Source organism: Tribolium madens, unplaced genomic scaffold (assembly GCF_015345945.1).
Source record: "Tribolium madens isolate multiple individuals breed KSU strain unplaced genomic scaffold, Tmad_KSU_1.1 Scaffold_91;HRSCAF=231;Tcas5.2_LG7, whole genome shotgun sequence".
NCBI classification, from domain to species: domain Eukaryota; kingdom Metazoa; phylum Arthropoda; class Insecta; order Coleoptera; family Tenebrionidae; genus Tribolium; species Tribolium madens.
This window is the reverse complement of record NW_025401063.1, coordinates 12,780,195-12,796,126: the sequence shown is the minus strand read 5'-3', so window position 1 is coordinate 12,796,126 and position 15,932 is coordinate 12,780,195. Positions and strand designations below refer to the sequence as shown.

Sequence of the window (15,932 nt, the reverse complement as noted above, 5' to 3'; positions counted from 1 at the left end):
AAAAATAAAATTGTAAGAGTGCCACCTGTATTATCCAATAAAAAAGAAAAATTATGTAAGATGTTATAGTTTCTTTATTAGTAGGACAGTCGTGACCTTATTTTGATATATCAGTAGCACTCATATAGAGATAATGTAGATCGAAAATTTATTGCCCTAGAAAATTACCTAACTTTATTGCAAAAATGATGCAACTTTTACTTGCAAATCATCAATCAACAAAATCAAGCTTTTATCTGAACATTTGCATAGAGAGACCAAGGAATTAAGGACTGTTTTTGGCAATGCCTTGGCAAGTTTCTTTGGAGAAAACTGAAAGACTGCTAAAGATTGAATGTCAACATCATTAATATTCAGATGAGAGCTTCGCGTTGTCTATTTTCCCGAATATCAACTTTTATCAGATATCAAAATTCCACGAAGCGCTGCTTCATCACTAGCAAAATTATCTCGATATAGACATGGAATTAGCTACGTGTTACGTTTCACAACGAACGATTATATCAACGTAATCAATTTTGATTGGCACCGAATTAAATAGTACTTAGTGGTAACAGAAGCGGAGAGCTTATCACCGGGGAGAAGAATCAGAGAAAGTTGCATCAATTAAACACTCTCATTCGGCTTCTTTTACGTCAATTAAATCGCATTAGCCGAAATAAAAAATAATATTAAGCAATTTGCGACTCAGTTCCATTGTTGGAACAAATTAGTACCGACCGGGGCATTTGTGCTACTATTATTTCTTAACAAATGGTTGTTTTTACCGAAGCTGGCGAAAAAATTTCATTTAGTGTCCTAATTACGCCTAAATAATACTAATCCGATATCGCTATTAGTTTTTTTCAGGCGACAATTACCTTGTCAAATAATGATGAATACTAGAAAAGTATATAAACAAAAAATTGTTATTAGTAAAAATTCCAAACGAATCTTCTCATTAGAGGAGAAAAATGTGAAACGTGTCGATCTTCGCGCCTCGAGGGCTTCTGATTTACTTTTCGCCATAAACAATATGCATTCCTCAATCATTTACGCATCAGTAGCAGTTAATTACGTACAACAGGCTTGTATATCATCCTATGGCTGGAAAAATGTAAAGATGTAAACGCGTTTCGTGCTCACCGATCGTTAGAGACTTATGTCGTCATTAAATAACGTGGTCGACATCCAATTATCTCCACTAGAAGATGAAAGACGTAAACACGAATTATAAAACAATCACAGGTGCTTTTCTCGAACCGACGGAAAAAAGGGCCAGTCATCAGTGATGTATTGGAGGAAAGTGGCCATAACGCGACTTGATACAGCCAAGGTATTAGCGAATTTGTATTACCACTCCTTTTCCTTTTGTAAATAGACGCGCTCGGCACTTTGTTTATATTTTGATCATCAATGACTGATTGTTAACAAAGAGCTGTAAAAGTCTGAATGTTCTGTTGACTCGTTAAAGAGCTGTAAAGTTATTTTGTTTCAATGTTGACTTGATCAAATAAAACGGATCTTTCTCGGATTATAATGATTCACATAAAAAGACAAATCGATCTTGATTCAGACAAGTCGTTTGGGAAAACAAATGGCTCCATAGAAGTGTCCTTCAAATCGTTTTTGAATGTTATTAGATTCACGATGATGTTTCAACGAACTCATTTTATTGTAAACGAGACAATAGTGTGTTCTCATGCTGTAGTTACGGCTAATAAAAACAATACTACAATACTTTTTGTAGGTAGACAAGCTATTAAAAATTTATTCACATTTGCAACTTTTTTAAATTTTACCACCCCTAAATGCAATCAAAGAGAACACGATTTTCAAAAATAAAACAATTTCAAATCTAAAAATACAATCACAAACATTCTTTTGAGGTCGAATACGTTATAATAGAAAAATATCAGTTTAAAACCATATTATTGGTTCAGCTATTCATTATAGATTAAGTTTCGCAATCTAAATAAATTAATTTCTAGTGCAGCTATAAATATTTGTTTTCTGAAAGAATATATTATGTAAATCTGAAATTTGGCACAAAGATTCTTTCTTAATCAAATGTAATTGCATTTAAACTCTAACTTCCCTAATTATAAATATTAGTTTAATATTAGTTTATTCTCAAGAATAGAGTTGAAAGAATTCATCAACCAAAATGTTTCAAAATAAAAAATTAATGGACTAGACGTGCAAAAGCAACTTTGTCAAAATAAATTGCCTGTCCTGTTAACCTTTAAAGGCAAAGCAAGCCAATCATATTTGATATCCATTACTCATTGTCGACTTTTTGCAATAAAATATTTGCTCAGACATCGTATTTATAAGAAACTTAAGCAGGATATGGAGAAGATTTGTGGTTGAAAATGCCAAAAAAAAAACGTAATAGCAGTACCAAAAGTCTAATAAAGCGTGATGTATCGAAAATCACGCTGTGTTCACACTTTGATACTCAAATCATCAACCCTAAAAAACCTTAAAAATAAAAAAAAACTAGTACTAGTTTAACTTAAGAAAAGTCACCCTTTCTTGTATTATAACTGGTTTTTTAGTAAAAATATACGTTCAGTTTTAAAAACGTTAAAAAATGCAATATAAACAAAATCCTAATAAAACATTTTCATTATTCTAGGTAGAATGCTAAATTAAAAAAAAAACTAAATTAATAATCAATAAGTGACAAGGCAGTAAAATGTAAAATAAGCGCCATTTTACTTTTGAATACCGTCACAGTAAACAAGCCTATAGACATTTATGAACACTATAAACGAGACTTCTAAGTTGTTACTAATTTTTTGCATTTTAACCCAAGATGTCACCGCTTAGTAAAAGAAATACTTGAAATATAAATATATTTGTACAAATGTGAAATAAATTATGATACAACTTGTTTAATATCAACTATGCGGCATACCACAAGTTAAAACGAATGTATTTTTTTTTTTTTAATGAATTTAAACCTTGTATTCAGACATAATGTTTTATTTTTATATTTGTGACAGTTTATAAAAAATATAAAAATTTAGTTTTATAGCAAAACCTTTTCAAGTAAATAGTGTTTCCACAGTACGACATAAAAGCATAATTCGTATGGGGTATATATGCTACATAATTAAACACCAATTAGTGGTAAACACCAATTTAGTTCATTAATCATTATTAGTGGTAAACTTCCCCGTTTTCCTTCAAGCGTCTTCGGCATATATTTCCACACAACGGTATATCGATTCCGTGCCAATTAACCTATCAAACAATCAGTTCTAAATCAGATGGACAGGAAATGGCAGATAGGCGCGGGTCGGCGAAAGTTTCCGCTTCTATAGAAAACCATCAAAGTGTAACGATACAGCATCCGCTGTGGCCCAACACAATCCTCAACTACACAGTGTCCAAATAAAATCACGCGATCTTCCCCCACCGAAAGGGTTCAACCGTGTCGAGATTAAAAATGTCAACAGCACAGTGCGGCTCTTTTGATGCCATCAACATTCGAATGGCCGAGCTAACACACCAAATGTGTTTGATTTTCCAATATTTGGCAGTAAACATCGGCTCAAGCCGGAACGTCAGGTGTAAACACCCACTAAGGAAATAATGATTTTCAGCCGATTTCCGCATCAACATCGAAATTTTCGCTCGCTAGGTACTGGAATTTGAAACAATGCTGTCCAACGAACTGACAATACCATTCGCGGAACAGTGTGTGCTTTGTAAGGACACTGTCGCCTTACCGTGAACATGACGTCAACTATAGATGCTTTTGCCATTGTCTGGCGAGTGTAAAACATAAGGCGACAAGGTAATGAGACGTGGTTTTACATCGCGGTTTCAGATATGACATAATGACGGATATTAGATGGAGTCTGGTAAGTTTGGGAGAATTACGAAAAAATGAGCTGTTAGGATGGTTTATTGCTTCCGTCGATGTGCTGGAGAAACAAACATTATTTTTATTGCCTTAGAATATTTTATATTCGGTGCAAATTTATAATAAAAATAGATGAATTTATGGAAGGAAATACTATTCAGTCAAGCCATTAAGTCGACAAAACAACGACCGGAATATTTAAAGTTATAATTTTAAGAAGTCCCGAAACAAACCAGAGATCGAAAATTTTTAATTTTTTCAAACTAAACAATATTTTTGAAACATAAGTTGCTCAAAAAATATCTACGAGTAAATCTTGTCTTGTACCTATTAGGTATACTTAAAATAATAAAGATACAAACAAGACTTCCAAAAGTGTTCTGAGAACTAATGTAATCACAATTTGGTTAGTTCTCAATATATCGTTTTATCAATTTAATTTAATAAATTTTTATTACATTTTTATTTTTATTTCTAATATTCCTAGAAATGCACCGCATATTGATAACAGAAAATTGTAATTGTGACATAACGACATAAAAAATTAACAGAAGTGTTGAAAATTTATTCTGACGTTTCCAGATTGTGAAAAAAAAAACAAAATAAGTTAGCTTGTCTTTTATAATTATTATACTAGTATTTATTTTATGTAATTAAGAATTAATTCTTTACATAAAACTTATCATTTCCTAACTGATTCTATAAAAAAGGTGTTACTTTGATTGAAAAAACAGGAAAACATAACTTGAAGATATGTAATTTAAACAGCTATCAACTATCTCACTTGATTTAAAACTTTCGTAATCGACTCAAAATAAACAACACCATACAAAGCAGCTTAATTTTTCACACTCCTAGAAAGCTTCGGAAGTTATCACCCTTCGGACCTATTATTCCACCTTTCACATATTCAGCGATTCATTTTTTATTACCTTTTCCTTTAATAAATTACTACCAGAAACAAGTTTTAAGATGACATTCTTAATGATTTCCTTCCTCCTTTACCTATTTTTTACAAAAAAAATTAAAAAATTATATGCATCAGAATTTTTATTAATTAGATAATAAATATATGCCCCTTCTCGTAATTTGTCACCGTGATAAAATGCTTGTTGTCATTAAAACGATTCTTTACATTAAGAATCTTAATAGTTTGCTTCCTTTTCAACACGCTGGAGGAGTATTCCCCAAGGATCAGCTTTCAAACCAAAACTTTTTTTTTCTATTCCCACATTAGTTGCTTACATTATTTTATAGTCAGCATGTCTTACTAAATTATTAATTAATAGAATTTTGTAATTCAGTCCCTTTGAATAAATCTCCCCCCCACTTGGGATATGGGGATCTTTTTCTACATTAGACCAGACAAATTCAAAATTCTAAGGTGAAACAATCACCGTATAGTCAAGCTTCATTGTACGCTCCCTGCATTTAGGGCCCATTAGCAATCGTCCATCTACAGCTATTGTTATAGTCATGAAAGTAGACCATCACGCGTATAATAAAAGCCTTCCGTCGTTCATTTTTTATATAAATATGTCAGACGCGTTGTTTGCTTAATCATACGAAGGCTTTATGTAAAACACTCATTGCAGAGACCCTCGAAACACAAAATATAGATTACAAAACCAACTCTTCTTAGATTGCACATTTTTCGTTTACGGTCAATAAGCAGCAACTTTTGAATTGTGAAACGTGCATAATATACGATATGGCACTCTTCGCTGAAACACAGACAAGGATTTTTTCAATCCGAAACTCCGCAGCTCGCCATTGTTAAAACACATGCAATTACAGATTTTTACTTTGATACAGTGTTCGGTCGAGTGGTCACCAATTGTATCTCACTCTATTACGCCCACGCGTCCATTACGATCTTTTTTTAGTTATATGCACGGTTGCATCGATTCAACCGTTTCATATTATAATAATCACCCTTTGATATTTTCTGACTTATTGTGTGCCTCTGACAGAGGAATTTCATCATGTCGCCGTCAGTGACGGATTCATACCTTTGCGGCCCTGAGGCCCGTTCTGAAATACGTCACACTACCATCCTCAAAAATGTACATACAAGTACTATGTAATTAAAAAAATAAAATAAACTTTGACTTTTTTCTAACACAGGACCGAACTCACCTTTGGTAATGTTTAATCGTATTTGTTCCTTTTCCCACGATGCGAAAGACGCTTTCAGCGCCTCGGCCATGGTCTTGTTCGTACCCGGCGTCAGTGGCGGCACCTGGGTCGGTATATCTGAAAAAAACATGAGAAATTGAAAACGTTTCTTTGACATTTTAAAGCTTTGAAGATTTTTCCGAGTCATAATTGACGAATTATGACCACTTAAACAAGAACTCGCGGCTTTATTAACTCTAAAATAGCAAAATCATAGGAATTCTACGATCCACTTAGATAAATTAGAGTTCAATATTATTAGTATAAGTAAAAAATTTTAAAGCCTGCGTAACACTTTAGGTGGCTATAAAAGATAATTGGAAACTTGATAGGAACTAAGCCAGTGTTGATGACTTCTTTGGAAATATGTTGTATGAAGCTAAGACGTAAACAACTATTACATAAATAGGAAAAGGTTTTATCACTGAGAATTAAATATGTCATGTTCAACCGGAAGAAAAGACAAAATAAGAAAAACAATAATAATCTTAGATAAATGCATATTTCACAGCTTTCAGATTTCACAGGATAATTCTTCAAGATACTTTGAAACTCGTTTAGATTTTCATTCACTCTATCGTTTGTGAACAACCATACCTATACGAGTATACCATATGTAGTTTTGGTACTGGAAAAGCATTATTTCAGTACCTATTCAAAAAACGATAATTCATTTTTGGTAGAATTATAACAAATGTAATATTAATGATTAAAATATGTCGCGCGAATATTATTTGGGGCATCATATTTGAATCAACCTCTACGAGTATATTACCCGAGTTTGTCTTAATCTAGTAATTAACTATTTTTTTTCTTACTTTGTTTATTTCTAATTTCCTTCCTACTAATATTTGATTATACCAGAGCACAGATTATCCTAACATTAAATAAAATTATTTCCCGCCAAATTACCGGTATGCATATTATCCAATTTGTCTTTTTACCTCTTTTCAGTTTACGCAATCACCTTTTCCTCTGCCTTAACAAAAAAATGAAAACGCCTTATCCTTTCTTTTTTGTACAGCTTATAAAAAAGTTTCAAATGTATCGGCGTACCGTTTCGAAATTCAAAACCTCCTTAACCGCGCCACTTTTGCCCCTCTTGCTTCATCTTCACCGACCCATCTGCGAGGAATGTATGGGAAAAGATCTTCCATTCGATTTTCGCAACAATATTGGGCGCATAAAGACATAATGGATGTGCCTAAGTATTTGCAAACAGTGACCGAGTACATGTATCGCATATTTAATGATGCCACCTGCTACATATTAAATTCCTCCGGTCTTCAAAGACACGTTAGTGTCAAAAGCAACGACGATTGAATTAAATTGTGGCCAAACACATGCACATTTAATAGTATACCATGTACGGGAATGCTACTAGTCGTGGAAAAAAACTTAGGTTACGGATGCTAAACTACGAAAGTTATAAGCAGATATGTCAAACGAAAGAAATCGAGATAATTGCAAGAGATTAGAGATTGGAACTTGTAACCAATCTTTTTAAAACTTAGATTTTGGTTCCCATAAGTTTTTCCGGGTTGTTTTTGGCATTTCTTCGGAAAAACTCATTATCCACGGTGCATGAAACCAATTACGTTTATTGGCCCATAAACAGTCCCGATTAAAGCCGAGCGATTCTTGGAAGATTATTTTGGTTGAGTGGATGATTTGCACGATCAATTCGGATGGTGACTTCTCGAAATAGCGGTCTCCAGGTCCAGGTGTTGTTGATCGTAAAGTAAGCACCTCGATATTATTAGTAACCGAGTGAAACGTCGGCCAGATGTTATTGCATTATTAAACCGAGCCAAAATAACCGATTGTTCTGCATCGTTCAATTTCCCCCTGGAGGGCGGACATCGTCGTCGATTTGTCGAGACGTGCCGAAGGAGGCCGCACGTAGACAGCCCGTGCCGTGCCTGCAGTCCCTGCCGTCGTGTCCGTGACCACCTCCTCGGCTCACTAGACCGACGATGGTTTGAATACTAAAATGTGACGCCAGCAGGACGGGAAGTTTCTTGGTCAACGTGGTATACTGATAAGGGTTAGGCAAAGATAAGAAACTCTACAAACGCGTTCCTAAGAAACCCTTATCAGAGAATATCTGCACTCAGTAGCTATCTGGTTATCGAAAAACAACGACTAGAGGACGAAACCGAATTCCAGAGACTTTAAGGAATCCCTTTTTTAACGATAACAACGAATTACAACATTTTTTAGCTTTGACCAAACCATAAATTATTCTTATTAACCTTATCATGATCATAATCAATTACTAAATTACTGAACTGATGTCATTTCTTGATTATTACTTGATAGGTGGTCGCTAATACAACAGTTGAAATGATTATGAAATATAAAATTATAACGGGTGTATATTTAAATTTCGCGTCTCAGTTGGCGGGGATATGAGTGGGTTGTGAACGTACCACAATTTGTAATACACCTAGCGAGGTGACAAATGTCAGATTAATAACTTTCAATGCGATAGTTCGTTCACAACCAAACTTTCATGGATAGCTTTGATGCCAAATTTAAAAAAACACCATTTATAAATATGTAAATAAAATAATGTCATGGTTTCTGTACAGTCACCTAAACTTCTCAGATATTTTTTTGTTGTTAGCCTGGTTGTAGTATGGTTTTAAAGTATTTGCAATTTTTTTAATAGGTGATAGTAGAGCTCAAAATAAGTCAACTTATCTTATAGTTTTTATAGTTTATAATTTTTAGATACAGAGGGATTTGCTCGTCGAAAAAAATTAAATTTGGAGCACAGCCTTAAACTTCGCCAAATCACCAACTCAAATTGTAAACAAATATAACTCTTCAAAATCTATCACACCGTTAAAAAAATATTTAAAATTAGCAAACACAGGCACAGAAAAAAGAGTTTTAATATGAAGAGAAAATCAGAAAACGGTAAAAATCAACGAAACGAAATCAATACCAACGAATTTCATTACCTCAAATGTCACCCACTACTAGTAATGTAAACTTTGGAATAAAGTCCCAAAGTTCAAACTTCGTTTATATTGCATTTTTTGACAATTTTTCCAACGCCAAAGTGGCAATTGCACCCTCTATATCTCAGAAACTATAAACATTCAGATAGGGCAAGTTTAGTTATTTTGATTCTTTTGAATTATTCTATCACCTGTTAAAATATTTGCAGATACTTTAAAATCACCCAGTATATTTTAAGTGAGGATAACCTGTATACAAAAAGAATGTGTTGTAAATAGAAACTAAACTACTCAGAAAGTTTGAGAAAAACTGAAGATCAAAATTTAATTTGGAATTAGAAAAAAGAAAATTCATGCAAATGTTCATATAAATCTTTCAACATTTAATTGTCAAAATATCTTTTAAAAACTAAAAAAAAAATGGTAGCCTTTATAAAAGTCCATTTTTTTTAACTTCCTACTCATGATTACCTGCTTTTTTTTGTTTTTTGTGTTACGAGTATTATATTTAATTAAAAAAAAATATTGACGTAATAAAGTTTTCCTTGAAGCAAGCCCTACTTAGATATGTACAAGTATGTATTCATATACATACCTAGTATCTATTGAATAAACTGGTTGAAAATAAATTGTCGATTTTCCAAAAAAAAAAACAAGAAAATATTTTTAATTTTTCCTATAAATCCAAAGAGTTTCAGCGTTCAGGCTTGTAATTTGCTTTAACTTTAACAAAAATATCGTCTGCAATGCCAAATCCAACAAACAACAAGAGCCTGCAGGTGCCTTTACACTTAATACATTTAAATATTCAAGCAATTACATCCATTGTCGACTTCCCGCCGTCGAAATAACTCAAGTGTCAAAACGCGAATCGCCCAACAAGACAAAAACAACGGTCCGTTATCCTCCTTAGCGGTCAAAAATAACAACAATCAAAATCCCAAATAATGCCATTTGGAAACCAGATGCTCGGCAAAACTTGTTTTCGCCTGACACTTTGATCGAAATTAGTAGCCCTCTGAGGCCCCCCGCGGCCAAGTTTTACACCTCGGGGTAGGTTATGTCAAGTTTCGGTCACCACATGCAGGGGCAGGTGCCTCTGTTGTTGCACCTGCCAATGCACGTTATTAATAAGTGTATTTTTTAATAACAACGACATTGTAGTTCACTAATAACCGAACACTGATGGATTTGTTTTCACTGTTAAAGTCACATAATCCTAATTACGGATCATCCCAGAAACAAATCGAATTAACATAAATTATAGGCTCCCATTAAAATTTATGCGATAAGATTGGAGAGAAACTAGACATGAAGACATGGTTGTGGAAAGTGTCGAGATTCGAACGATGAATTCTTGCGGTCAGGTGTTTTACCAAAATTGCAACGAAGGCAGATGGCGAAGCAGGTGGAGGGTAACTTGGGATAAAAGTCATATCTAGGACTAATTGAAAAATATAGCAAGTGATAAGATTCACAGCTTTTCCGGTGAAGTAGTCTTCTACAACCTCGTTCTCCTTTGGTTTTATATTAGAACATAAATATTGTTTTCTTTTGTACACTCATCAAATATTTAATTTTTATATTAGTTCAGTCTAAAATTTATTCGCAATCCAAAGTACTAAATTCAACAATCAATTATTATAAAAATGATTTAATTGAAGAGAAATAATTTTTAAAATTAATGTCTTAATAGACTGTTTTCCCACAGTCATGTTAAAGACACCTGTTACACATCAACCGTTTTCAGCTGTTAATTCTCATAGAGAAGTTTTAACGATGTAATTTTAATTTATAAGTTAATTTTTATTTGGGGTCTCGACTTTTTCCACCCGGTGTGCAATTTGGCGTACGAGGTGAACTATACTATGTACCACTAAATTAAATATTTTGCAAGATTAAAATTTATAAAGCAAATATAATAATGAGCTATGAAGTAATCAGAAGCAAAATAATGTCTAAAATAATATAAAGTTTGTTGATGTTATTGTGTACCACAACCAAGCTTCGGTTCCACTTTTAGCTCCAGTAATTGTTACAGCGTTATTGTGCACCAAGCTTAAAATTTTATATAATATTCTAAAAACAAACAAAAAAACAGCAATAAATTCTTTGTTGTAATGGTGTACTCGCAACTAGAAAAAAAGCACTTTTTCCTCAATTTTATTTTTGAAATTTAGATTTCGATGAAGAAAAAACAAGAAAGTACTAAAGTCAAAAGTTAAACACGATAATTTGCAAATGCTTTAAAAACATTGAGTCAATCGTATCAGTGTTAATGTTTCAACATAAATTCTCATCTTGAAGATGTCAACTTGCGTCGCGAAACACGTCTCGGTTGTTACAATATGTGTACAATATGTATTTTTAGACATAATAATGAAAATAGCACACGGTGTAACAAAATGTACTGAAATTTGAGATATGGTTAAAAGTATGTAAATTTATTTAAATTTATTATTATTTATTTATTATTATTTAATTTAAATTTATTTAAATTCTATCCTTTGAAATATTTTTTAATTTCTACTCTCATATCTTTTTAAATTCAAAGCTTGTTAAATTTTTCTCTTACCACGAAAGGTCAAATTTTCAAAGGCCTTTTTTTCTTGTTCAATGATGTAACACAAACATTGTTATTTGAATTTTAAGAAGAGCTTATTAAATAGGAAAAACGATATTTGAAATTTATTTCTTGGCAACAATGAACTCGTTAAATAAAATTGTGCAAGCAATCAATCAAAATTTCTACTTGGGGAGTTAACAATATTCAGTAACATCCATATTTTTTACCTACACCTTATAAGAAAAAACTAAATTAAAAATATTGACCAAAAACGTCCAATCTATAACTACTTTAACATTTTTCTTTTATTAAACTTAGCATCAAAGAAGTTATATTTCTTGATACTACATTTATACACTACTACTTAACATTTTTTTTTTATTAAACTTAGCACCAAAGAAGTTATTTCTCGACAATAAACTTATGCAACATGTCCAAATAATCAATATTTACATGCATTAAAATAAATCTTTCTTAAAAGAAGGAATTAAACAAAGTCAAAATATAGATCTTGCTTTCCGAAAATTAAATAAAATTATATATTTATCTATTTGATTTCTAAAAAACTAACTTAAATTATATTATTATCATAATATGGTACCACATTTTCAAATGCCATTGCCGTACACAGAGTTTATTTAGGAGTAGATCTGATTGTTGAAAAAATGTAGTGTTTGTACAACTCGCGTTGTAAAATAGTTACGCCGCCGAGGAATTACAATAATACTCATGTGAATATTATGGTATAACTTCATCAGTCATTAAAGTAGTTCCAAAAAACTTAAACATTTTAGAATTTCCACTTTTTCCACTTTTAGAGTTTTACCAGTTTAAAATAAACCTTTTCTCTACTATTAAACAATGACGACAAATTATTTTAAGTAAAGTTACTGACCTAACTATTGTTTTCAAATAAAAACCTTCAACCTTCCACGTTGTACTTTGATCGAAAACCCTCACCCCTTCCTCGGTAAGCCCAGGCACGTGTCTGTGTATCGTCATTGAAAGAGAAGAGCCTCTATGTCTGTTCGTAATTTTCGAATTAAGAATTCTGAAGAGGTCCATAAAGAGCGGTGAAATAATTAGTGAGTTCGCTACTGTAGGCGCTCTATTAGCTGATTGCCGGATGTGGACACTTCAGAGCTCGTCCTTGGAAGACACGATGGAACGCGTTCTCAAGACCCCCGATTTTTAAAATTAGTAACTATAATAAATAAACCAGCGGGGCCACCCGCCGAATTGTAAAATCCCTAAGCAAATATACACCAAACGTCCGAATTATTTCATTAAATTATTAAACAAACAATGTACAGCTTGTTTGTATGAATTTTCGAAATAACAGCGAGCATTTCGACATCGTGACGCATTTATCACCGCGACGGAAGTTGGCCGAATTGTTAAATTCGTTTCGTTAATTACAACGCTACAAGACGAGTGGAGGATTTAGGGCCCGCGTGGGCTGTAATTATCGAAAAATCTCATCAGCAGACATGTAATTATTAGATTAATTGAACTGTCTTGTTTGCTAAATACTGTAATTAGTACGTTTAAGGGGCGCTGATTTTTCTGACTCGCACATCAGTAGCGAGAAATGTTCTTAAAATACTTGCTATTTTTACTTATCATTTTAATAGCACCAAACTTCTTCACTATAGGGTCTTTGAACCACAAGCGCGTATTTGCCTTTTTCACAAATTACACAATTTTGATTCGTGTCTAGCAGTGATTGAGAAATTTAAACAAAATTGTATGTTTCAAAATTATGCCAAAACTTTTTTCTACTTTATAATCTTCTCTAAAGCGATCCAGTGGAATGTGGCACTGTTCCGCTAAATCTATTAGAATGTGTTGGTATGCAAAGAACGAAATAAATGAGAAAAAATGCAAAAAACAAATAAAAACTATCAATTTTTGATGAATTCGTTTGGTAGTGCAGGTCAGTTTGTAAGCAACCTGCAACCATTCAAAAATCTAACAAAAGAAAAGGTCCCATTCAACAGAAATCTGCTGGAAAAGTTCTAAACAGTGAAAGAGATGAATTCAAACCGTTTCTTCCGCTCGTAAATGTGAGTAGTAGGAAGGATCCGACCCATTCAAAAACCTTTAATAGTGTTTGAACTGCCGATTTATAAAACCGGCAAAAAATGTTGAAATTGAATTTTCTATAATTGAAATGCAATTACCTATGATAAGTTCCCTAGGTGGTCTGAATAATTTAATCTAAATTGCTACAAAAATTAAACTGAATAAAAATTAGTACCCATCTCCCAATTGTGGTACAGTTCGAGAAAATGGTACCTAATCCCCATTTAGAACGAATACTTCATTAAAGCTGTAACCATATTCATAAATATACAATGGTAAAAACAATAAAAGAAATTAATCTATTTTCAATTTCAATATTAGGTAGTCATAGGAATGTCTCTTGAGAGCGGTATGAATAGTTTTTGAGGACATAAGTAAAACTTATATCTTAAAAACAACTAAAGTAAATATAATCAAAATGTTCTGTTAAACCTCAAATTACAATAAGATTTTTGATCCAGCCACTATATTTTTCACATATCTCAAAAAGAGTTAGATAAGTAAAAAAAGGAAACAAATTGAAAGATTGAAGTTCAATTGGTAAGATATATTCGTTCATGGGTTACAATCGCTAGATTGACAGAATCAAAAATAAATAAAAGTAAAAACAAAATAACTATAAAATTCGATATGTATGGAATTTAAAACTATGTATAAAAATAATACGTAGAAGCAGTATAACTCCCTATAAAATTTCTTTAAAAGCTTGTTTGTAATTTCTTGAAGGATCATTTATACCTATTATAATGCAAATACGAAGACAAAAAATTTTGCATTTACTTGGTCTAGACATAAAAGTAATAATTAATTACTAAAAATACTGCAAAAAAAAGCCAAAAAAATATGAAAGGTAAATAAACTCACAACATCTACCAATTATAATAATTGTTATTTCCTCTTGACTGGCACAAATTCAATTCAACATTCAATATAAAGAACAGATAATCAAGTACCTACACCAAATAAAAAAAAGGTTCCAGAACATATTTGGATTTTTAAAAATTCAGAACAATAACAGTGAAAATTAATGAAACATGATAAGCAATGACAGGTGAGCATGTTCATAATTTATTTAAATATTCTCGGGGCTGATGAGATTACTCATGTGTCAAAACAAGCATTAAAAGAGAGTAAAATAACAAAGTAAGAGGATACTCTTGTAGAACAACAAAGAGTAAAATAGAAAACGAAGAATGAAGAGAAATACAAATGAGGCTTGGCTTCTCATTTGTAAAATAAGCAAATGAAGAACACACAAAGTGCGTCCAAAAAATTGTGTTAATTCGAGTTAATTAAGAGTTAGTTAACCCCTGCAAGTGCATACAATGCACACCTTTCCATTATTAAACACCTGCTATTATTAAATTGTTGGTGCGAAAAGAATAAATATGCGCGTCCACCGGAAAAATCAACAGGTTAGATCGTGCGCACATGTTTGGAAGATGTGCAAAGATAAGTGAAGATAAGTTAAGTAGACGGAAATCGGCTCTCAAATCCATATCTCGGATAAGATTTTTAGGGCACGTTTCCTCTTTGTTCGGTCCGCGTCGATTAATCGACAACCGGTCATGTAATTAGCTGACAAAAAAATAATTATATTGTTGAAGTGAAAGGCAGGCGAATGCGCCCGTATACTTGAACCAGTGTCCAGTCTTGAGGAGCAATTGAGTGCCTTTGTGGTCCGATTTAGCGCAATTTGTATTGTGTTTATTTGATAAGGTTGGTTGGTGTCTTGAAGGCGCAACATCTGCTGCACATGTGCAACGTCTCAAAAATTTTCATACCTTTTTGCCTACTGAACGCTTTCATTGTTTTTATGCCCATCCCGGAGTAAGGCCTCAGAATGTCTATGTACATTGACTAGAATAATAAACACTTACACACGTAAATAAATTAACCATCGCACAGCACATCACCCACTACATTGCGATTTTCCGAAATTTTTGCTCTAAAACACTGTCACTGGTCTATTTTAGTACATCGCCCGGAATAGCGCGGCAGGAAAACAACTCCGCTTTATCCCTTTTATTCCTATTGACCATAAGTACGCACTCAGCCCAAAACATTGGCGCACTCTCACTCTCGATTACGCGAAATCACTTCGAGAGAGACTATATTGCACCGCAGCTCCTCACAAAGAGGTTAGGTCTAACGCACCTGTGCGTCACTCGGCATGAATAGAGTTTGTGTTCAGTCTGAAAGCGCTCGGTTCTCCCACCATGTGTTCACAAACTTATGAATGAATAGTCTCTTTCGGGGTGCCCAGAGTAAGCCAGAC

General features: G+C 33.0%; 1 protein-coding gene across 5 annotated transcripts in view; it reads right to left on the bottom strand.

Moving 5' to 3' along the window:
* LOC123010486 (protein c-ets-1-A) overlaps positions 1-15,932 on the bottom strand; it is a 95,396-nt gene that overhangs the window by 23,350 nt on the left and 56,114 nt on the right. For 3 of the 5 annotated variants that reach the window (XM_044407405.1, XM_044407404.1, XM_044407406.1), the window contains exon 4: positions 5,996-6,112. In XM_044407405.1, coding sequence (XP_044263340.1) covers positions 5,996-6,112 — 117 coding nt within the window. Of the gene's footprint in view, positions 1-5,995; positions 6,113-15,438; positions 15,823-15,932 lie in introns of those variants that run through there. The other 2 variants (XM_044407407.1, XM_044407408.1) reach the window with 2 other exon arrangements.